The 25893-nt window shown below is 40.2% G+C and overlaps 1 protein-coding gene across 2 annotated transcripts in view; it reads right to left on the bottom strand.

The window, feature by feature from the left end:
- Positions 1 to 1563: 1563 nt before the first annotated feature.
- The window catches only part of cpne2 (copine II), a 62037-nt gene continuing 37707 nt past the window's right edge, over positions 1564 to 25893 (bottom strand). For both annotated transcript variants that reach the window (XM_061036895.1, XM_061036896.1), the window contains exons 11-16: positions 24990 to 25123; positions 23135 to 23189; positions 22547 to 22598; positions 13785 to 13918; positions 7820 to 8056; positions 1564 to 2976 (exon numbers count right to left, since the gene is read on the bottom strand). In XM_061036895.1, the coding sequence (XP_060892878.1) occupies positions 2869 to 2976; positions 7820 to 8056; positions 13785 to 13918; positions 22547 to 22598; positions 23135 to 23189; positions 24990 to 25123 (720 nt within the window). In that variant the 3' untranslated portion in view covers positions 1564 to 2868. The remainder of the gene's footprint in view (positions 2977 to 7819; positions 8057 to 13784; positions 13919 to 22546; positions 22599 to 23134; positions 23190 to 24989; positions 25124 to 25893) is intronic.

Here is a 25893-nt window from a genome sequence, read left to right as displayed (position 1 = left end):
TTTTATTTTTCTTTAGGGGACAAAGTGTCTGTCAGAGTGGGTTAGTGACAGTATGGGAGTGATTTAAAGCCTTTCAAAACTGATAAGACTTGAGATTATTTTGTGTTTATGGTAAGTAAAAATCTTTTTCTGTTTGTCTGTGACAGTTCACTGACATCATGGAGAAGGCAAATGTTTAACCAATAGATCCAGAGCTGTAAAAAGAGTGACCATAATAAATTCAGGGTTTAAGTTTTGAGGTATACCAACTTCAGGCTTGATTCAAATTTAAATCTGTGCCCAGAAACCACATCTTAGTAATCAGGCAATCAAAAGAGTGTTTGCTTAAAATCTGCATCAGTAAACCAGAGCACAAATAACTCCATAAACTGCCAAGAAAAGCAGAGTGATGAACGTTTTTTATTTGTCACTGTGTTTTTAAAAAAAATGCCTTACGATTTGTCAAAAATAATCCACTTGGTCCTTTCTTCCTGGTAAGTAGGACGGTAAGTGTTTTTGTCACCACCCACCTGTTTCTTAGTTTCATCTTTTTGAGGTCATTTTATATTTTGTTTGTTTTGTGTCTGACTGGTCACATATCAATCAATCATACTGTCCCTGCTGCTACCACTACAGACCTTGGATTAGCGGAAGAAAATGGAAGACATGGCTTGTATCTATCCGTTATATAATGAATAAATGTATTGCTGAGTAACACTTACAGAAGAGGCCACTTCTGCCCAGTGTTCACACTGATGGTGCTTCATTCAGCTTGTTTATGTCACTCAAAGTCTTAAAAGTTGTTCATCATTTTTGTTTTGCCCAAATGACGGGATGCTGATTGCAGAATCAGAAGAGTGCAGCTGACTTTCCAAGCAATGAGAATACTTTTTTTTTTGTCTCAAAAACATTTTAAAAAAAGGACCTAATCTTCTTTGGGCTGCATATCAGATTCCAGATCAGTCCTATGAACAGCTGCACTCGGTCAGACCACTAAGGGAGCGGTGCTGAGGGACAGCTGAGGTATGACCAAAGAAAAGTTTTTTCCTGGTAGACAAAAGCTTAAGTGCAACATATAGGACATATACTCTGACAGTTGCGTACTATACCTTCAAAAACAAACAAGCAACTTGATCTGTGTGAATGTGGTTAAAGTTGAGACAACATCTAAAACATTATTTTAATCTGCACATGCAGATATCTTAATAAAGATTCAAACAAAGATAAAATTGTATTTGAATGTTACTATTTAGCTTGCAGCTAGTCTGTTTAAAGGTGATTTCTCAATACTTGGACTACAAATTGAAAACAAATCATTTCAAATACCAGATCATGTCTCATGCCTTCAGATTCTCATAAAAACTCCTGAAAACCCACCTGTTCTACTCAGCTTATGACCTCAGTTATATCCTGTCACCCCGGGCAACCATTGCCTTCATTATCTCATCTACTTTACACAGTGATTCATTTTGTCTTTTGTTAGTGTGTGATTTGTTCTGAATCCTTGGGTCTCTTTAAAGCTGTATTATCATATACAGAGTTCAGTGGTGTAATCATCTTCTATTCATCGAGGCTGAGGACGTGTGACATTTCCTTCAGTTTATTAACCTGAGTGTGGACAGAGATACAACTTTATAAAATCAATAGCAATACATGAAGTACAAAGATGCACAGTAATACACATAATAATAGTTAAAGAACACAGTTCAGCACTGCATAAAAAGTACATTAAAAACATGTCCGAACATTGGCTTATCAGAACATGAACAGCATCATATAAATATACATTTGAGATATCTGTGTATCAGAAACTCCTCTTCTACGTGATTCCACGTTTAAAAACTCCAACATCCCTCTCTGTGCCACATAGCTCTAACAGGACCCCCTTAGATAGAATCTCTTTAAAATATTTACAAAATCTGACAAATATCACACTGGAGGGAAAACAAAAGTCATGCCTTTGTGATCGTTAGCATCAGCTTGTAAACAGTAAGTACATATTGGCAACATGCAGGATAGACCAAAGTCAATAATAGTCAAAGGATTTGCAGCTGGGATCAACGTCTGTAACCCTGAACGGGATAAGCGGCATAGATAATGGATGGATGAATGGATGGATTTGCAATATCAAGCAAAGGCTGAATGAGTTCACACAGTATCCAACATGTTTCTTGTGTTAGTGCTACGGTCGCCACTACATCCTCATCCTCACCTGATTCTGTCATCTTGAACCAAAGAAGCTAAGTGGAACATAAAGAGCTCCCTGTTGGACTACTGGTTTTTAAAACAACATATTTTTAAAAAACCTCCCCCGCTGACAATGCAGCAGGGGGCGAAGACAAAGTACACTAGTCAGGCTCAATCTGTGAGTTCACCACACGAGATCCGCTACCTGAAAAGGATCTGTATGACAACAAAGGGGGCATTCAACCACTGCTAAAAGTTCTGCTTAGTGAGGAGACTTCACACCAAAGACTTGTATGTACCACGTGGTATCAATCACAAGACACACACATGCAAAAGCAATACAAGTACACTCTAAAAACCAGATTTTTTTTTTAAATGTATCTAAAAAAAAGGCCAATGTTTTACCTGCATATTTAAATATATCATTTGACAACACCTGCCATCACTTTAGATATAAATCATTTTAAACACAATACCTTCATAGACCTGTATGCTCAATACAAGAAACACACATTCTCTAACCAGTAATGACTGATTTAATGGCAGGGATGTCTTAAAGGAGTCTGGTAACTACAACATATTCTTGTTCACGGCTAGTTTGCTCCCTTTTTTTCGTATAGTTTGCTGCCAATGAGAAGAAACAATCAATCAATAGCACAGCGACTGGGCTCTCTTCTTCTTCTTCTTCTTCCACTGGGCGTCTCACTCTGATGCTGTGTTTCTGGGAGGTAGATTTCGCTGTTTAAAATACTGTGTGACCTGCTGAGGCAGCTCGGCCAGGACTGACTTGGCGAGGGTCTCCTTGGGTGCCTGACAGAAAAAAAAAAGAGAGAGAGAGAGAATTTAACTGCAAGAGAAATAAAAGACAATAGGCCTCATTCACAAAATGTTCCTCAGAGGATATTTCATCTTAAAACCCACGCACGCAGTTTTCAAGAAATTTCTGATATTCACCAAACTAATCAGGGATTTATTCTCAGCAGAGAAGAAAGTCTATGAAACTCGAGAGCCTTCATACGCACATTTTTAATGCTGATATGCAGGGCACAATGGTTGTGTATTGTGTTTTTTTAAAACCATTAAATAACATTTTAAATAACCATTTCCTAGAGACTTCTTTAGAACAAGTCTAAAATCTAGGGAACTGGTGGTGAAGGAGGCCCAACGAGCATTTTGGGACCAATTAAGACCTGAATCCTGGTCTGGTAATTGTAGTGTCTTGGTCTTAATTTGAGTGACTTTGTGAGTCTAGCTCTCGCATCATGTTGCCAACTCCATCAGAGTTTGATGTCAAGAACTCATTCCTTGTTTAGAAAAGTTGGTTATGACACGGACTTAAAACATAAAATTAAATAAATAAATGCAGGAAAGGTCACCTGACTACTGAGTCAGAAATATCAATCGCTTGTTTCAAAGGAAGAACTGGCTCCAAAGTTTCTCCTTCTTGATTTTAGGGGTGACCCATACAGTCCAATCTTCGATGATTTGTTTGAAAGAGCCTCAGTCGACTGCCATATGCGGGTGCTTAATGTCTAATTTTACACTGATTTGTCTCTTCCAGATCCTGTCTACATGTCTAAAACTAATGTTCCTATATTTACGTAGTATTCAATGAAAGTACATTAAGGGCCTGATGAATTAAGAATGGACAGCGCTGGATAATAGCGCCATGAATTGTGCAGAAACAGCGTCCGCAGTTTTCCCCGTTTGAACACCCCATCCACAAAATAATTAGCATATATGATCTGCTGGTCCTGGCCCCCATGCGGTTTGATCTTGTTGTGCATCTAAATGTGGAGAAAAGGCTTCTGGACCTCTACTCTGTGTAGAGATGAGCTCTTGTGCACCGAGCTGTTTAGTCCACATGAAGGTGATGAATCTTTTTCAGTGTTTATTTTGATACCAGACTTAAAGGCACAATGTGAAGATTCCGCCACCAGGGGGCTCTCAATCAATCATTATAATAAAAAAAGATGACGTTGAGGCTGGCGGGGAATCATGGTCCGCTCTACTACTCCCCCCTCGATGGAAACAATGAACAAGCAACAGTACGGCAGTTTTCAGGAGCAATTCCCACTTCCTTATGTGACGGTCTTTGACATAACATCCTGTGTTTCCATGGCAACGATAAACAGGTTGCGGGCGCAGTGACCAGACACGTCCCGTTTAGGGTTGCCACCCGTCCCGTAAAATACGGAATCATCCCGTATTTTACACTTTGATATTGCGTCCCGTTTTGAATCAGTACGGGACGCGGTTTGTCCCGTATTTCCAAGATGCCTTGAACTCAGCATCATTCAGCCCGATTCAGCCGGCTAGTTCCCGCCTCCTCAGAGCGTCCGTTTGTTTGTTAAACGGATGCAGAAATACAGACGTGAGTAGAAAGTAATGTCTGGCTTGACAGTGTCAGTGAAAATGAATATAATGTAAAGGAAACTATTGTAGGCCTACTTAATATATTTTCTCCGATGTTTATAGATAGGTTATTCCAGTATAGTTTGGATAGTGTGAACATTTTTCGGTACATAAAACAAGAAGATGACATTTATTTTAGCCAAATCTGTATTCACAGTATGGCCTGGGCGAGATATCATCAATACAACATCAATATATCGACAGTAGACACTTAATTAATAAAATAATAAAATAGTTCAAAACCATATTAATAGTATCATTCATGATTTCATGAGAAAACAAAAAAACGACAGACAGAAGGACAGAATAAATGAATAAAAATACTATTCAATTCGTACTGTTTATTTAATTAAAAATCTGTCATCCTCCCCTCTATGATACAGCAGTGTCAAAAGCACTTCAATAATACTCTGTTAATGAATTAATGCTAAAAAAGTGAATAACTTTATTTGAACTTTAAGTTAAGTTGTAAATTAGATAGGCCTAGCTAGTAGTAATCATCTGCTGACGTCCTGTTAGCTGCATTTCATTGTGCATACATTACTGTATCTGCCTTTACACTGAAGTTTTACGTTTGTAAATTATTTCAGAAAAAAAAGTGTTAATAAAGCACTTAAAACTTTAAGTATGACTCTTATTACTTCATTAAAACAATGTTTTAAATCATGATTCACCACAACTTGTGCCCCACCCCACCGTTGGGCAGGTGGTCAGGCCTCTGCCTAGTTGCACACCGCTGAGGGGTGTCCTTTATTTTTCTGCTTGGAAGGTGGCAACCCTAGTCCTGTTCCAACTATAGAATTGCGGATTTCTTATTGAATTTGAATTTGTTCTTAATTCTGCATAAACATAACTTGTTGAAAACCCCCACCAACCAGTTTATACCTCCACTGTTCTGGCTCCCAGTAGAGGTAAGGATGGAGTTGTTCTTCTCTTAAAGCTTCTTCTGTGTCTTTTTTAAACCCTTTGTATTACGGCTCTGAGCAGAGTAACAGAACTGAAGCTGCATGTTTCTTTGCTTCATACATGTAACGTTGAAGGTGGTTTATAAACGTTGATTACATGGGGGGTCTTATAACTACGTCGTAGAGATAATAGTTTGCAACTAGCGCCTGCCAACACAGCATATTATTTCAGGACACTCTCATTATTTTGTTTCCTTTCAGTCACAGCTTCATTTCTCCCTCTTCCCCTCTGTAATGTCTGTTGCTGTCTCGTACGCTCACAACAAACTGGAATGAAGCCAGAAAGCACTGTCTGTTCCTCCTACTACAAAGGAAGTCAGCTCGCCCACCAGCAGCCCACTCACACAAACTCACACAATATAAAAATACAAACGTCACATAAAAAATCATCCATGCACACAATGTGCCCATGATTCCCTCCCACTAATTAGCCCATGTGCTCACCTGCAGCATACTTCCAGCATTACTTTTTTTTTTTTACATGAATAGTACGTGCACTTATCAGTACAGCACATAACACGTTTCTCAGTGTCTCTGCCATGTCTGAGATAAGCAGGCAGCTCTCCTTATCTAGCAGACCCTGTATTTGTGGTGTGTAGTGTGTGTGCCACAATCTAGTACCAACAGGTTGCCGTTTGGTAACACAGACACACTCAGACGGCATGGCATACCGCTGGGTAAAGACTGTACGGCAGAGCTAAGAAGGAGTCCACGTTACTCTGCAGACCAAAACAGCGAGCTGAAACATTAAGTGAAATCTTGGCAAATGGTGACAATGATGATTCAAACTTCCAGAGAACCGGTTTGGTTGTTAGAGTATATGATGACTTTCTTATGTGAAGACATTAATGCATGTTTTTCTGAATATTATTCATGCATTATAAAGTTCTCCTGAGGAACCTGCACGGATGTAAGCAAACTAGATCCATTTACTAAAGCACTTCACTGAATTCCCATTTTAAGTCACCAAACAGTTTCATCTGCATATTTTCCCAATGGGATTTTTTTACCAGTGGATTGAAAAACATTTTCTTAAAAGCAAAAGTAATTTTTTGAATTACGAGTCCATAAGCTCGGGGGCTCTACATGAAAAGTGGTTCATCGTTGGGTTATGTCCAAAGACTGTAAATATTAATGGACGAAGCATGAGTGATGTCACCCATCTGTTCATAAAATCAAAGCAAATGTGTTAAAAAAAACTCAACCCCCTGTACAGTGTGTGTCCATGAGGACAATAACCAATCAGACCTATTTAATTTTTTTAGTTCCAGGCTGTAAACATGTTCACCTCTGCTGTAAAACGAGCTTTACTGAATGAGGTGTGTATGTGACGTCCTGTGCTTCTGCAGTCAGCCTCTAGTGGACCCTCGACAAACTGCAGGATTTTGCACTTCAGCATTGGCTTCATTTTTCAACACCAGAGGTTACTGCTTGGTTATGTCACATCATATATTTGTCTTTGCTCTTCTGTCAGAACTCTCTTTAAAGGCTTTATATGTGATTTTTTGATCCAGCAGATGTCGCCCTTGAGCACCAGCATGAAACCAAAACAACTCGCGCTGCATTGTTGTGTTAGCATGCTAATGCTATCAATCTTTATTATGCTTGTATCTTCACACTGCATGTAAATTTACCTGAAATGAGCGTGATCTAGAAACACAGTTAATCAGTGAGTACAGTATGTTATTCTTCTTTTCTCTAGTCCCTCAATTAAACAACTTTTATACACGAGGGGAGGAGTCAGCCAGCCGTCCCAACGATGTAAACAAACTGAAGATAGGACTCTGAAAACTCTGAAAACATCACAGACAGTGGGACTCGGGTGTTACACCCATTATAGACAGTCATGACTCACAGAGTTATTTTCAGAGGATATACTTCAGAGGATATACTTGATTTATATTACATTTAAGTGTGAAAAATCACATATAAAGCCTTTAATGGATTTGACTTTGGTTGTTAATATTTTTGTCCTTATTTCCTATTCAAGGTATTTACAATGTGTTTTCACTTCACATTCAGTGCAAATTAACCATCAAACTGCAAAAGAATCTCAGAATAATTTAACTGTGACACAAATTTAAGATTTGAATTTCAATTTGATCAAAAGAGTAACATCAGACTGGACTTTTAAAAATCTGTTTATGTGTATTTCTTTTACATGTGCATTCATGTTTTTGCTGAAGTGCACTTTTATTGTTGCAGTCCACTTTAACCATTAAGTCCCTTCTTTAATCTCGCTCTCTTTTTCACAGCCTGACACTATTACTTACATTGCGGAAATCCCGGAAAGGAACAAACTGCACGATGTCCCGGACAGCCTCCTCTCCTGAGTTGGACCTCAAAACGCTGGCGTCACCATCCAAGAACTCCATGGCGGCAAAGTCAGCATTGCCCACCCCGATGATGATGATGGACATGGGTAGCTTTGAAGCCTGTACGATGGCGTCACGCGTCTCGTCCATATCGCTGATGACTCCATCTGTTATGATCAGGAGAGTGAAGTACTGCTGCAAAGCGGAGAAGGGATTGATGTAGGAAGAAGAAAAGGGAAACAGGAAACACATTGAAGATTACATTTTCACAATATGTTACTGGTAAAACTTAAATCTCTCCAAAAGTTACAGTAAAATAAATCTGCAGCAAGAAAATGAGTTATCATGATGAGTGTGCTGTCAGGAGAGTGACACACTGTTTGGGAGGTGTAAAGGACTGATAGGAGAAAAACAGAGCCGAGGGAGAAATGAAGTAAAATATAACAAAGAGCATTTCAAAGAGTGTCAGGAATGACAGTGAAGAGGAGACAGGGAATGAGTCCAGAAGAAAAACAGAGAGATAAACAGAACAGTAATGGAGGGAGGAAAATAGAAACCAGAATGAAAGCTTTCCTGCTTTACAGCAGGTTGGGCTCCATTCATATGACTGCACACCATCTGTTCCTGTAGAAAAACCATGGAAGTAAAAAAAAAGAAAATCCAGAGAAAAACAGGATGAAGAGATCAAAAGAATGGGACAACAGTGTACACTTTGCACTAAATGAGGCTGGAAAGGAACCAAGATTTGTCTTTAGACTGCAATTTGCTGATGCATGCTCATTATTTTAAACCCTGTACATATATATATAAACATATATGTAAATATGTGTCATGATTTGTTCTGTTAGTTTAGTTTTTCACAGTTTAGATGTATTTATCTTTCAGGTCTCATTCTTCCCTGGTGTTTCCTAGTTTAGTATTCAGTGTTTCATGTATTTATTTTGTAGTTGTCCTCAGTGTTGTCTTGTGTTCATTCCTTCCTCTGTGTGTTTCCCTCCAGTGTGATTGCCCTCATTGTCTTCACCTGTGTCTTGTTAGTCTCACCTGTGTCTGATTACTCCCTTGTCTATTTAGTCTCTGTGTTTCTTCCCCTCTGTGTCAGATCATTGTTTGTCATATGTTGTTTCCCATGTCCTATGCCAGACCTCTGCTTACCTGTGTTTTAAGTATTTTCCTGTGCTTTTTGACTTTTTGGCTTTTGAAGAAAGTTTTTGTTTGCCTTTGGCCTTTTTGTTTATTAAATATCTTTAGTTAATTCTGCACGTGGGTCCAGTTCCTTGTGTTTTCCCTGAACGTGACAATATATATGTTTTAACACATGAAAAATGTGATTTGAAAATGAGGTGATACACCTCAAGGGGCTTATCCTAGTATAATAATATATATATTTTTTTTTTTAACTGCGCTTCTACTTGCTCTTCTTTTTGCTTTGCTGATAAAACCTACCTGAAGTGTAACGGTGCTCTTGCAGCTGCAGTTTTATGTGTTTAACATGCTAGCAGTTTGGACATGTAAAAGATTAGATCCATGATTTTTGGTATCCACTGATTTAGTTTTTTGGAGGGTCTAAGACCAAACAAAGAGTGAAGAGACCAGAGGCTGAGTATGAGAGAGAGAAATTGAGTACACAAAGGGGATGGACATTTTACAGACATTTGTAAATGTTAGCCAAGCATCACACCACTACCGGGAACTTGCTTCTGCAAACCAGACTGTGAATGCTTATCCTGTGACAAGAACAGACAATGTGACGACTCAAACTGATTTCTGCAAGGAACAAATTCATGCTTCGTCGTCACACACACACACACACACACACACACACACACACACACACACACACACACACACACACACACACACACACACACACACACACACACACACACACACACACACACACACACACACACACACACACACACACACACACACACACACACACACACACACACAGGGAGGGCTCCAAAGCCTGTCTCTTTAATGTGCTAACAGCAGCGCTCATTAGAGAATCATTATCACACAGACAGACAGGGTCGCTCACACACTGAGGCCTGCACACACACTGCACTGGCCTGCAGCGCGTGCATGTGAGTACAAAGTTCTACAGTCTGCAGTCACAGGTTCTCTCATTATCTGAGGAAGACTGAGGCACAGGATGGATCAGCCAATTTTTGCAGCCTACAACACCACTCGCTTTCCCCAACACAATAACACACACACACACACACACACACACACAATTCCAACCAGCGGTGTAGCATGTGGTCCGAACACACTTCATCTAATGAACTGTTATTCCTCTCTATGTTTCACCCCTGTGTGAACTCCCTGTAACATAAAACAAAAAAGGTCTATAATCATGTCCTTACAGAAACAAAAGGGTGGACAGGGTACAATTAAGGACAAAAAGCCCTGTGGGAGCATAATGATACCCAGCCACTGCACTCTCTCCAGATTTAGGACACCTTGTGCCATTTGCTGAAAAGTTGATAAATCTAAAAGTACATCTCTACATGTTTGCATGGATGACCTCAAATAAAGTTATATGTCACACCAGTGTTCCTTGTTTTTTGTCTTCCCTACCTGTTTGGGTTTAGTTTTTTGGATGAACCCAGTCTGTCACAGAATTACCTTTTCTGATTCCTGTCAGTTTCCTGCTGTGAAAAATGAATGGTTGAAATTCACTGAAGATATACCGACTGGTTTGACATGATCCTGCTGCAGCACTCACCACATCCAACTGGGAACATACCTTCACCATCACTCTGAAGCTCAAATAATGTTGTCATGGTGTCCTACTGTTATGTGCCAAAATGCACTTTTTTAAAACAGTTTCTAATTAATAGTTATCATATCATCATTAGGTCATACAAAAACAGCCCATTTGCTAAATTGATAATAAATAGCTTTTTTTTGTCTTTTTTCTTTTTTTAAAGTTGAGTCACACCCCCTAAAGTTAGCATACAACTAATTCCCAAATAACACAGATTTCATTGCAGTGGTTCATAAAACAAAAGCTATCAGGCCAAACCAGAGGAAGCCACATCCTTGTTAAAAAAAAAAAAAAGAAAAGGTTTCTAAAGCCAAACAGACGACTTGTGCTTAAGGCAGCTGTTTTTTTCTCCCTGCACAGACAGTGTAAAGTGCACACATGTTGATGCTGTCTCTCCTTCACCTGACCTCTCACTCAGAGAAAGACCACACAGAGCATTCATTGAGTGTTATATTCCTAAAAGACACCTTTGATTGGGCTCAGCATTGAAAGTCTTTTTACTGGAGGACAGCTCGAGGACACCATTTAAATCATTGTTTACTCTCATTAGCCATGTTTTTTTTAAATAATACAAACCTTAATTGTATACATTTTTCTGTAATTCAAAGAAAATAAATCAGTGAAGAGATGTAATAATGTCTTATTGTCTAATTATTACTTGAACATGATCCATACAACTATGAACCTGGTACAGTGGCCCTTAGGCAACATTTATCTCTTATAAAGAGTACAATCTTGAATTGCACTGTTTCTTTAGAAATTAGATTTATTTTTATTTTGACAAAACTGTCTGGTGTCAAAGCAAACTGGCATTCCAGTTGAAACGACACTAACCATTCAGTGAGCTTTGGAAATATGCCTTTCCAAAATAAACCTCCCGTCGATTCAAAAACAAAAAGTCAGGTGATGGCTGAAGTCATTTGGCTTCAAAAACTTTGAGAGTATGAGCGTCTGTATCATTGTTCAGGCAATCCACATACCAGTCTGAATAACAAGACTGGTGAACCAACCGCCGAATAAAATGAGGCAGGGTGGATGCAGGAAAGAGATAATGTAAGCCTCCTCCCTGACACTGTGGGCAACATGCAGGAGTCTGGGCCAACAGATGCACACCCATGTTTGTCCAGTCAGCCGTCAAGCAGCTAAACAGAGTAAATAAACTATGAGGAAACACTGAACTGCCAGGCAGGCACCACTGATGGGCCTTATCTAGAGGTATACTTATGTTTAATTTATAATAACAATAATAATAATAATTATAATAATAAATTAGGTAGGTAGGAGGTAATTTGTCATCATTAGAACCACCATGATCCCACCTTTGTCTGTGTTGAAATACGACTGAACAGTAAATGACAACAGACACACTCAGCATGTTTGTTAAATAAAGTTGATGTACTATGTTAGTCCGATTCAAAAGTTACTTTTAAAATATGTGTAAATGTGTTAGTCAGTATTGGACTATGTTGAACTTCTCAAAGTCCCACTCACAAACCTAGATATATATAATTGGGTTCGATCTACTCTTGCATGTACGCTCGACAGTCGGCCCCAATGTGGCTGAGGCATTCTGCACGAGCTCCACAGTTCCCACGCCAGGCTTTGACCTGCGAGCTGAACAGCTTAAACGTGTGGAGGAAAGCCAGGAAGAAAACAAGACAAAGGTATCAACATAGCGAGTGCCAGAGCGAGAACCACAGATTTTTGGAAAGACTAGGAGACACATAGAGCTGTAAAGATGTCCATGGTTCAACATACAACCAGTTTGCCGCTTGCTTACCTGTGTGTAGATTGTAGATACTGGGACAAGGACAGTGGTCTAATTAAATGGCACATTACAGCTAAAACCTATGCTCGACATAACTGTGCATGTGAATGTACTGAGTGAGACAGAGAGGGAGAGAGGGTGCATGGTGTCCCAGAGGCTCAGCTCAGATCTGCTCAGATCACTGAAATACAGTAGTCTGGCCAGCAAACCACCGCAGGGAGTAGAAAGCTCAAAGGACAAGGTTACCCAGTAGTTAGAATAGATAGACCAATGAAACCCGCCTTAAGAATTGATTTAAGAAAATGACATCACGTAGCCTAAAGGTGAGGCTGAGAATGTAGAATGTGATGTGTCAGAGACATTTACAGAGGGAGTTAGCGATGAGGGAAGAAATCGGGTTTTAAAAGCAGTGAGAAGACTTTGTGAGGAGGATATGACAGCATTTAACAATCTGTGAACTTTGAAGTTATGAATGCACTACTCTGTATTCACTGTTTCAACAGGAAGAACTCTTTTCTGACATAAATCTGCATGTAATTTATTGCGTTTATGTTTTCGGTTAGGTTACCTGTAAGGACTTGTCAAACCAATAGTAGCTGATAAGCAGTGAGCTAAAGTGCCCTTTTTCTTAATGTGACAAGCAACAATACGGTATGAGTATATCTTAATGTGCAGTCTAAAGGCAGATGCATGGAGTGCTGCATGGGTGTTGAAAAATGTTTTAAAAACTGTTGAAAAGAAAGTGTCCCTCTGCTGCTCTTCAGTGTGGGGATCCAACTTAGAAGCTATTGAAAAGGTATGAGTCGCTAAGAGGGGTATGCATGAAAAGCTTTAAATTCATCAGGGCTACAGATTCATAAAAAAACACGAGACCTCTTCAATAGCTTATATCTTAATGTAGTTTGAACCACGTGTAGGTCTTCAGTAAACCTATTAATATCAGGCTGGTTAAAATCAAGTACAGAAACCCTTTCCAATGAAAAAGTTGTTTTTTCTTAAATTTGAGAGGAGAAGCTCCTGAAACAGAACAGCCATGCATCATGTTATGCTCACTTCTTATTAAACAAAAACACCATTTCCATTTTGATCTCCAGTTTTTCTTCCCAACACCAATGGTTGACACACAGGCATTTTCCACAATAGACTTGTCCACAGGGGGAGACATTTTTTTCTGCATAAGCTGTTTAAAGGCATGGGTTGGTAGTGTCTATGAGTAGGGTCATCAGCTGTGTTTGGCAATTGTCAACTACATCACTTATAAAGTTGAGATATGAGAATGGATGCATGCAGTCTTTCCAGTCTGCATTATAATGAACAACTGGAAGAATAACTTCAACATGAAAATGCAGAAAAAAGAATGGGTGAGTTGTTTCACCTACCGCTGCTTTCTCTTGTTGGAGCGCCTGGGCAGCGAAACGTGCTACATGGTTGATGATCGGAGCAAAGTTTGTCGGGCCGTAGAAGCGAATGTGAGGGAGGCAAGCAGAGTAGGCCTGGGCAATACCCTCTACACCTATACACAGAAAAACACAGCGACAAAGTATTTAAACTCAAACACAACCTGACTTTAAGGAAGGGTGGGAAAGGGGGAGGGCAGGAGAGAGGAGGAGATAGGGAGGGAAAACAACAGGAGACACAGAAAATATAGCTTAAGCACATATTTCAACTAAAATAAGAGAACTTGGACAAAAGGCAAATCAAAAATGCATTCTACTGTATCTCATCAGCATTTCTATTTTACACCCTGATCAACTCAAACCAGCAGACGTCTGAATGTGTGCCCAGACAGGTTTAATTTCTTGAACACTTCTGTTTCAGGGACCTGCAAATCTTTCTGTTTCTTAAATGGAACTGGAAAGTCAACAATGGAACTTAAACACAGCTGTTTATTTGTCATATTTATTTCTAAATATAACTGTGGTCTTATGTTTATCATCTCAATTTCATAAAAGAAGTAAACCTTCAGAACCCTAGTAAAGAGAAGGGCCCGACAGATGTGGTTATTTTGGGGGGGGGGGTGATACCGATATTAGGCAGAGAAAAAAATCTGATACTGATATATTTTTCCGATATCTTTCCTAGATCTATCTTTGATGTGTAGAGATAGATAGATATACACACTTATTGTGTTGATACACTTGTTGAAAAGATAACAAAGACAAGATGGTCACTCAACTGGAAAGTAACTGTGCATGTACGTGCATCACTGCTTGACTCTCTGTAGAGTGATGTTTGTTGTAATCCATAAAGCACACTCTTCTGGTGACAGCCAGAAAGAGAACTGCTAGTGTGATACAATGACAGTCAAATTAAATGTTATTTGTCTGGTGAATAAATCCAGTAATATTGGCGTATATCTGCACAGATAGTCTCTGGATATGTTGATATTGGATGATATTCGGCTGGATGATTAATCGGTCGGGCTCTAGTAAAGAGTATATATTCCAAACTGCTGCATATTAAGGCTTCAGGGTCAACAAACATTTGGTTCTTGTTAGTATGGTTGCATAAATACAGGTCAGTTACATACATTAGTTACATGAACACTTTGTGACTGCAGTTTCAGTTTTCTTGTGAATTTGAGTTTTTTTTGCTTTTCCAAAAAAAAAAGAAAAAAAGATGAGCTGTAATCTTTCTCATGTAGTTTTTATGGAAGCGGTTCATCTGCTAACCTTAAACGAAGGTCATGTGTGGAGGCAGATGTTTGAATAAGGACAAGCTGTTCATCTGTTTTCACCAAGCACACATAAGTTTCATCAGGAGAGGGCTAAGTATTAAATGTTCTCATTTGGTGTAATCAGCCTCTGTCAGGCTAAAACATGTGTTACAGTGTCACTCGTGGCCTTTTTTGCAATTCTCAAAAACACATTTGCAAATGATAATGGTGCAATGAGAGATTTGAAATGGTATGCATACTCTGTGTTCAGTAAAACAAGGTGAAAAAAACACTGAAAATGTACAAATTATAAAAATGTAATATTAATAAATACAATCTGATGTGAATGAAGAAATGTGACACGCTATATGTTGAGCAAACATTTGACTGACACTCATGTTTAAAGCAGATTCCAGCAATTAAAAAGGTTTAGCAATATATGGAGATGTTTGAAGCTGTGCCTAGACATCCTGGTGCCTTGATAATCATGCTTAAGTCAGCATCGTCAAATGCTCATTTATTGTTGCATATTGCATGTTAAGGGCATATAACATTTCCATATGAGTGTGGCATGTTTCAAAATAAACATCAATTTTTGATGAAAGCTTTGGTATCCATCCAATAGCTGTTGAGATCATTCAGCCTGGACCAAAGTGGTGGACCGACCCATCCACTAACAGATTGGCACAGATAAGAGCAAGAGCCATGCTGTTATATTGTATCAGTACAATAATCATCTCAGACTCTTAGATTAATTTACCCTCTGTGGGAAGTATTGTGCATTTAACCTCTCTAGTGTTGTACTCAATGTATACAGACATGTTATATACTCATCTAGATCTCCCAATGGTCTGATCTGTAATCCGTCTGTTTTGAGCTGTAGCGTGTTCGTGCTGCCTATTAAGACTAGTCCTGAGTCGCAGTGTGGGCTGAATGTAAAGGTGTTATTTATTCAGTCTCAGGAGTAACACACACACAAGTGAGAAGCATCTGTGCTGCTTACTTTTAAAATACACCTGTTTGTGCAATGATGTGTTGGTTCTTTCCCTGCAGGGACACACTGACCTTCCAGTTGTAAATCAAAATGTTTATAAAAAGGTTGACCTGCTCAGAGTCTGTTTAAGTCAGTCGAGTAGGGGGTGGTAAACTTAGTGTATATGGCACTCCTATATCCCTCCCGCCCCACTACGCCCACCTTCACAACAAGTCTCTGACTAGACTCTTCTCCTCTGTCGCCCCCCGGTGGTGGAATGAACTTCCAAACTCCATTTGATCTGCAGAGTCCCTCTGCACCTTTAAGAAAAAGCTAAAGACCCAGCTCTTTCATGAATAGCTACTAACTTATATCGTTGGTTGACGGCCTGCCAGAACAACCCCCCCCCCCCCCCCCCCCCCACCAGATTGTTGATGAACGGTTTGCCTCCCCCCACCCCCTTGCTCCCTATCCCTCTTCCTGCATCTTATCCCATCTCTCCCCCTATCCCCTTCCAAGCCCGGCGCAGTCTAGGCCTGTGAAGGCTGTTTCGTCATGAGTCGGGGATCCGGCCGAAAATTTCTGCCTTTTAATAAGACAGTTTTTTCTTACCACTGTAACTTTGGCTGCTTTGCTAAAGCGCTCATGATGGATAGGCCGGGTCTTTGTAATATAGCAATAAGTAAGGTCTTTTACCTGCTTTTTGTAACATTTTTTTTGTATGTTACAAAGATCCGGCCTATCCATCATGAGCACTTTAGCAAAGCAGCAAAAGTCCATCAGCAATCCGGTGGGGAGGGGAGGGGATGTGGGGTTGTTCTGGCAGGCCGTCAACCGACGGTCTTGAGGAGCCTAGGAGAGCTCAAGAGCTCCCAGGAAAGTAGGTGGTTAGTGACTGAGATTTATAGATAGATACATGCAGTAATATGATGTACTGTATATGCACAGAGAGAGAGAGAGGAGTTCAGGGTGCCAGTTCCCCCGGTAGTCTAAGCCTATAGCAGCATAACTAAGAGCTGGTCTACACCAGCACCAGCCCTAACTATAAGATTTATCAAAAAGGAAAGTTTTAAGTCTATTCTTAAAAATACAGACTGTGTCTGCCTCCCGGACCCCGGCTGGAAGGCGGTTCCAGAGGAGAGGAGCCCGATAACTGAAGGCTTTACCCCCCATAGTACACTTGGAGACTGTAGGTACCACCAGCAGGCCTGCACTCCGGGACCGCGACGAGAGACAGTACGGCACTAGTAGCTCCTTCAGGTAAGATGGTGCCTGGCCATTTAGAGCTTTGTAGGTGAGAAGAAGGATCTTGAATTCTATTCTAGACTGTATAGGGAGCCAGTGCAGAGAAGCCAGGACAGGAGTGATGTGGTCCCATTTCCTGGTTCTGGTCAGTACACGAGCTGCAGCATTCTGGACCAGTTGAAGAGTCTTTAGAGATTTGCCAGAGCACCCAGACAAAAGAGAGTTACAATAATCCAGTCTGGAGGTAACAAATGCATGAACTAGTTTTTCTGCATCATTTTGCGACAGGATATTCCTGATCTTGGATATATTACGAAGGTGAAAGTAGGCTGTTCTTGAAACTTGACTGATGTGAGAACTAAAAGACATATCTTGATCAAAAAGAACTCCTAGATTCCTAACAGTGGTGCTAGATGCCAGGCTGATGTCACTAAGGACAGTCAAATCACTAGAAAAAGTCTCTCTGAGGTTCTTAGGGCCTAGCACAATAACTTCAGTCTTGTCTGAGTAGCAAAAGATTTCTGGTCATCCAGGTCCTAACGTCCTTAAGGCACGTTTCTAGCTGACATAACTGACTGGTGCCATCGGGCTTCATTGATACATAAAGCTGAGTATCATCTGCATAACAATGAAACTGTATGGAGTGTTTCCTCATAATATTTCCCAGAGGAAGCATATATAATGTAAAGAGAATTGGTCCAAGCACTGAACCTTGTGGCACTCCATGGCAAACTTTAGTGTGCATAGAGGACTCATCATTAACATGTACAAACTGAGATCGGTCTGATAAGTAGGATTCAAACCAACTTAAAGCAGTCCCTGTAATTCCAAGCAAATGCTCCAGTCTGTACAACAGGATCCGATGGTCAATGGTGTCAAAAGCAGCACTAAGATCTAACAAGACGAGCACAGACAGAAGTCCCCTGTCTGAAGCTAGAAGTAGATCGTTTGTAACTCTAACTAGTGCAGTCTCAGTGCTATGGTGGACTCTAAATCCTGACTGGAACTCCTCAAATAAACTGTTGTCATGGAGAAAGTCACACAGCTGTTTAGCTACCACCTTCTCCAGGATCTTCGAGAAAAAAGGAAGGTTGGATATAGGCCTGTAGTTAGCCAGAGTTCCTGAGTCCAGAGTAGGCTTTTTAAGTAGAGGTTTGATTACCGCTACTTTAAATGTCTGGGGTACATAGCCTGCCAGTAAAGACAAATTGATCATATCTAATATAGAGTTGCTAACTAAGGGAAAGACTTCCTTAAACAGCTTGGTTGGGATTGGGTCTAAAATACAGGTTGGCGGTTTCGACGCAGAAAAAAATGGAATATAGCTCTGAAAGGTCGATTGGAGAAAAACAGTCGAGACTAATATCTGGTCCTGGAACTGTCTCTGCCGTATCAGACGTATCCGCACCAGGTAAGGGCAGGAGGTTACCAATTTTGTCTCTGATGTCTAGAACTTTGTTGTTGAAAAAGCTCAGGAAGTCATTACTGCTGAGGGCTAGAGGAATACAAGGCTCAATGGAGCCATGACTCTCTGTCAGCCTGGCTACAGTGCTGAAAAGGTATCTAGGATTGCCTTTGTTTTCCTCGATTAGAGAGGAGTAGTAGGCAGCTCGGGCGTGACGTAGAGCCTTCATATATCTTCTATGACTATCCTGCCAGAAAAAAACGAGATTCTACCGTTTTGGTCGAGCGCCATATTCTTTCAAAATTCCGCAACGATTGTTTCAGAGTACGGGTTTCTGAGTTGAACCATGGAGCCACTCTCCGCCGCTTGACAACCTTCTGTTTCAGGGGAGCAATCGAATCCAGAGTAACTCTCAGCAAATCCACTGCACTATCAACAAACTGATCTAGCTGAGAGGGACTAAAGCTATCATAAGAGTTTCCAACTGGGTTGAAACACGGTACTGAATCAAAAACAGCTGAAATAGCTTCCTTAAATCTAGCCACAGCACTATCCGACAAACTTCTAGAGAGCACACCTCTTCCAGGCAGAGGTAATTCTGGTAGGACAAAATCGAATGTAATAAAAAAATGGTCTGATAGCAGAGGATTTTCTAGGAAAACTGTAAGGTTATGGATTTCAATTCCATAAGCTAAAACAAGATCCAGGGTGTGGTTAAAACGATGAGTAGGTTCGTTTACACCCTGGGTGAAACCAATAGAGTCTAATAGTGACATGAAAGCTGTGCTCAGGCTATCATTATCAACATCCACATGGATATTGAAGTCACCTACAACAATTATTCTATCACTGCTAAGGACTAAGTCTGATAAAAATTCTGCAAATTCAGATAGAAACTCAGAATATGGGCCAGGAGGACGGTAAACTACAACAACTAGAACTGACTGAAAGGTTCTTGAGACTGGATGTGGAAGACTAAGAACAAGGCTTTCAAAAGAAGAAAAATTCAGCTTTGGTCGAGGGTTAACTAAAAGACTGGAATTAAAAATAGCTGCTACTCCACCACCTCGTCCGGTGTCTCGAGGTATATGAGTACAGAAATGACTGGGAGGAGTGGATTCATTCAAACTAACATATTCATCTCGACACAGCCAGGTTTCAGTCAAAAAAAGTAAATCAATGTGCTGATCTGATATCAGATCATTCACTAAAAGAGACTTGGATGCTAAGGACCTAATGTTCAAAAGTCCGCAGTGAATCCTCCGATCTTGTAGCAAAATCGTATTCGTAGTTTTGATTCTAATGAGATTCTGACGATCCACGCCGTTTGGATGACTTATAAAAACGGGTCTGGGCCGGGGGACAGACACAGTACCTATAGTATAACTAAAGTTTGATTCAGAATTACAGCTATAGTGACTGGGAGACAGATCTAAGGGAGGCGCAGAGAAGTGTGTAAGACTGCAGCTCTGCCTCCTGTTCTGAACTCTGTGTTGTTGTCAGGGTTTTGGACTAATAACCTCTGCTATGTTTCTAGATAATAGAGCTGCACCGTCCAAAGTGGGATGGATGCCGTCTCTAGCTAGCAGACCAGGTTTTCCCCAAAAAGACTGCCAGTTATCTATGAAGCCCACATCGTGTGCTGGACACCACCTCGACAGCCAGCGGTTGAGTGATGACATGCGGCTATACATGTCATCACTGGTCTGATTTGGGAGGGGACCAGAGAACACTACGGAGTCCGACATCGTCTTAGCAAAAGTACACACCGACTCCACATTAACCATAGTGACTTCCGACTGGCGTAGTCGGGAGTCATTAGTGCCGACATGAATTACAATTGTATCTTTAGTCTTTGTCAGCAACTTTAAATGAGATGCGATGTCGCCCGCTCTGGCCCCAGGTATACACCTAACTATGCCTGCTGACTTCGCTAGCTTCACGTTTCGGACTATGGAGTCTCCAATAATCAGAGTTTTATTCTCAGCGGGTGTGTCGCTGAGTGGGGAAAATTTGTTTGAAACGTGAAGTGGTTGGTGGGGAACCGTGTGCTTCGATTTTCGACTATGCTTCCCTCGGACAGTAACCCAGCCACTGCCTCCCGGCTGCTCGGGAGTTACCGGGGGGGAAGCCAAGCTATGTCGGCCCGCACCGGCTACAGGTGGCTGGCTAACTACAGCTGCATATGATGACTCTGACTCAATGGTGCGGAGCCGTCTCTCTAACTCAGACACAAATAAAAATTGATTGATTGACTTAATGATGATGGTCTCCATATTATTGATGATGATGATGGTTGTGATGATTGTTTTTGTTTGATAACGACGACTTATAAGATGGTTTCTATACTGATTAGAGCTCTCAAGAACTGCCCTCAATGTTGTGCTTTGCCTCTGGTCACTTCCTGTCAGCACCTGTGTGTCCAATCAGACTCAAAGCTGATCATTTGCTCTTACTGACATTGTTATCTTTTTTCTAGATCCTTGATTGTGTTGTACTTACTGTCTGATGTACGTCGCTTTGGATAAAAGCGTCTGCTAAGTGAATTGTAGAATTGCAGAATATGGGCCTGGTAGTACATGTACATAATGTAGTCATGGTGAACAGCTGAGAAACTCTGTATCTGTTTATGCAGCGAGCACAATATAGGGGTCCAGGCTAAAAAGACACAACAACCTTTAAGCAAAGATGAGCAGCAGTGCTTTCAGCAAATGCTTTTATTATGGGATAGTACGAATGGAGTTATGAACACAAAACTAGTTTGTGTCATGATTCAGTCTTTAGTGTTTCCAGTTATATTTTGTAGTTTATTTTTCTCTCGTGAATCTTGCCTTTAGTGTTTCCTATGTGTTTCCCTTGTGTGTTTTTGTCTTAATGTTTCATAGTTTAGTCTTTAGTGTTTCCTATGTGTTTCCCTTGTGTGTTTTTGTCTTAATGTTTCATAGTTTAGTCTTTAGTGTTTCCTATGTGTTTCCCTTGTGTGTTTTTGTCTTAATGTTTCATAGTTTAGTCTTTAGTGTTTCGTGTTATTTTGTATCTTCAATTCCTAGCTTTCTTTATGTTCTAGTGGTTGTTACGTTCTTGAGTTCTGTGTGTCTTCAGTGTTTCATGATTTATTTTGTATTGTCCTCAGTGATTCTGGTCTTGTGTTTCTCCCTGTCTTGATTGCCCTGATTGTCTTCACCTGTGTTATTAGTCTCACCTGTGTTTGATCACCCCTGTATATTTGGTCTCAGTGTTCCTTCCCTCGTGTTGTCAGTTCATTGTCGTTTGTTGGTGTGTTATGTCAGTAGATGTCAGTTTTTCCTCGTGCGCTTGTGTGGCTCCCTGTTTTTGATCCCTGTGTTTTTTCGTTGAACATTTGGAAAGTAAGTTTTTGTTTGCCTTCTGTCTTTTTGTTTAATTAAATTATTTTGGGTTTTCTGCACTTGGGTCCACCTCCCTTATTTTCCCACACCCGTAACAGTTTGTGTGTTAGTCAAGCATCAAGGACAGGCAAAGGTCCATGTGAGTGTGCATTAATAACACAAAATGTCTCAATGGGCTTTACAGGCTAATTATAGTTAGCATCTTTGGTCTCTGCATATGTAACTACATCGTGTTTTTTTACTGTAAAATGTTAGGCTAGAATAATGATTGTTCTCCAACCCGGCCCGCCCGCTTGGAGGACTCAAGCCTCCATTCATGGGCGCTCGCACTAACCACTAGGCTGCTGGCGCCCCCAACAAATTGCATTTTTTTTACAGTCTCCTAATGAAAATCTGCAATCATCTCAAAAAGGCAATGTTAGAATGATTATGTTCCCAAAGGGTACAGTGTCAGTGATTATGTCTGTGTGGCTATTACACACAGGATGACTCACCTGAACAGAAGGGGTTGGTGGGGTTAAAGTTGATTGCAAATTCGTGTGACACCTGAGGAAACAAGAAACATAGACCGTTGACTTAGTATTTATCTTTCACTAAAATGTTGAGAACATTGTCCATTTCTCCCACACCTTCTCCTTCCACCCTCTCTCTGTGCGCTTCTCTCTCTCTCTCTCTCTCTCTCTCTCGCCTTTGTCCTTTTCATCAGCTCAGTGCCATGGCAACACAGATGGGTTGACAGTTGCGTAATCATCTGAATATGCATGTATAATGCTTACAGTTTTATCTTTGTTTGCTTGATTGTGTGTGTGCATGTATAATAAAGGACCACTTACACCGTTACGTTTCATACATGTGTGACAACCCCCCTGCCCCTCTTTCTCTAATTCTCTTTCTGCAACCTGCACACATTCATAAATGTATCACACATATCTGTTTGTCTGTATATCTGAATACAACTCTCACTCTCTCTGTTTCTCACACACACACACACACACACACACACACACACACACACACACACACACACACACACACACACACACACACACACACACACACACACACACACAAAAAACTTGTACCTTCCAGTCTGGTGGGAGTTGAGCTCCAAATCCCAGGGCAGGAAACATTTTGTCGCTGAGGAGGAAACCATGACAACAGATTGGAATCGTTAGTTGAGCCTTTTTTTTCATCACAATTCGATTAGCTAGATTTAGACAGTGAAGGAATCTTGTTATCTTATCTTACGAAGAAAATAAAGTGAAAGGCAGAGAAACCACCAAAACAAGCACAACACTAAAAAATTGGCTTTTCACTAAGGCATGAAGATAAGGAGACAGAAAAACCTGTATTGTACTTCTTAAAGTCATGAAATGGACTAAAAAATGTCCAGAAATCGATTCATTATTGGTGGTGTTTTGTAAGTTTTCCAGTGACACTAATATCTTTACAGAAAATCAGATATATACATTATATTTTTGTGTGTGTTTTTTTTGTTTGTTGTTTTTTCTTTTCTTTCTCTCTTCTTTCTCCTTTTTCTTTTTCTCTTCATCTCTTTCTTTTAATTCAATTTTATTCTTTCATTTTATATAACTAATTTGTTTGTTTGTCCTTCCTAGAAGTGCTTAATATTGTAGAGAAAGGGAAGAAAACCTTGGAGGGAAACATTTAATAAATTCAGGTAACACAGATCCAAGCTACCTCGGTTTGACTTCAAGCTACTTTAAACAAACTGTAATACATGTTTCTGTATTGTAAGTGTTATTTTTAGTATTTCCACATCACTGGGGGACACAACCTTTTTGACACCACACCACTTATAAAACTGTAAAATATTGTCATCCTTATGTTGAATATAAAATATGTGTACTCTATGTTAAATAGCCCATATTCTGCCCTTTTGGGGTTCGTATATTTAATCTATGTACCTACTTTTGTACGTTCACAATAGATAAAGTTTGAAAAAAGTGTCTGTTTTCATGTACTGCTCCTCCTTGCTCCCTCTACGCTCTGAGTCTGTCAGCTACACTCTGCTGAGCCCACACTGTTAGACCCCACGTGGGCCAAGTCTGCTCTGATTGGTCTGCCGATCCACTCTGTCGTTATTGGTCAGTTACTCAGCACGCTTCTCGGAAATTTCAACATTTCTGCTGGGCTTGCCACAACGAGCCAATGGGCTTAGATCAGTGATCTCACACTGACAATGACATCGCACTGACAAGTTTTTATCGAGGGGGGCTAGAACCGAGCGTTACATGCAGCTAATGCTACAGCTAACAGGAGGACGTAGGAGAAGCCGCGTTTCCGCGGACTTTGAATTTTTGCACATAGATGTGACTAAACATGCACAGGACACTTGGAAAACACACTAAAGAGCATATAAAACCAGAAAAAGCATAATATGGGACCTTTAAGACATAATGACAATAAAAAGTAATTAAAAAAAAAAAAGAAAATCATATTTCAATAATATAATCTAAATAAGTTAAAGACATTTGTCAATAGATCACTGCATCACTTTTGTTCACTCACATCACTTTCCTGCTATTAGTTAATGGGATCTTAGCCGTTAAAAGAATCATACATTACAGAATGAACTTTACTCTTCAAGAGTATTTAAGCACCTCTACATCAATACTGTGGCTCAGTGGTAGAGTCTTCCATCTTTTAAACGAAAGGTCAAGGGTAGGAATGTCCTGCAGCTTCATGTCCGATGTGTCCTTTAGCAAGACACTTACAGTAACCCCAAGTTGCTCCTGCTGCTTCGTCAGCAGTGTGTGAATGTGTAGGGATTAGTTAATATGATGGACTCTGACATAGATAAGCTCTATACAAGTCCATTTAGCATTCATACAAATATAAACTTAGTTTATTGTAGGCATGAGTGCTAATAATGTTGCAACAACCCAGAGGGCTGCAGTGCCAGTAGATACTCACGTATCATAGTCCTGTATGATTTGTCCCACAGCTAAAATGGCAGCCAGATACTCGTTGCTGCCCAGTGGGTTGATGTAGTGGAGGGAGGATGGCTCTCGAGGGTTCCCATTGGATGCTGTGAAGTCTATACCGACCTATGGAGATACAGAGAAGATACCGGCTGGAGGTCATCTTTGAAACATACAGTGGTGTTACAGACCTGTGTTTTTTTACCATGCTAATGTATCTGGTGGGCTCAAGATACAGTTGATGTGTTGAGTTTATTTGTACATTTTGTGTTTTTTATTTTTTATATTTTCCATTTTTAAATTCGATTTTATATATTGTAATATCTTCTTATACTGTATTATTTAAGTTGTTACTAGTTCTGCTTTATTTCTTTGTTAATTGTTTAGCACCAATACACCAAGTCAAATTCCTTGTATGTGTAAATGTACTTGCCAATAAACCCTGATTCTGATTCTGATGTGGTGGATCATAATTTACCTTCCCCATTATCTTACACATGCTGTCATTGATGACCTCATCACTTAGCTTGACCAACTACTGGTTTCCCTGTTTAAAAAAGCAGAAAATGTGCAGTAACTAGGCAAGTATGAGCAAAATCCTCACAACAAGGAAGCACTCACCTACAGAATTTCTATCCAGTACTCTGATGGCCTGATGAAGCCTCTTAGGCTGAAAAGCATTTTCTACTCTTCCTTTTTGTTTCTTTCCACTTTAACCTCTCCCTCATAAGAGTGCCTGTAACCGCTTCAGAGACCACTCCAGTACTACCCAGAGTTAAGCTGGTCTGTTTTTGGCTTTTTTCCTGCAATTTGTTCCCACTACAGAACCTGACATACAGCTAGCATGCCAGCTTCCATTCACTGATTTAACAAGAAACCTGAAAAAAAAGCCTGAC

This window comes from Labrus mixtus, chromosome 4 (assembly GCF_963584025.1).
Source record: "Labrus mixtus chromosome 4, fLabMix1.1, whole genome shotgun sequence".
NCBI classification, from domain to species: domain Eukaryota; kingdom Metazoa; phylum Chordata; class Actinopteri; order Labriformes; family Labridae; genus Labrus; species Labrus mixtus.
This window is presented reverse-complemented; position numbering and strand designations above follow the sequence as displayed.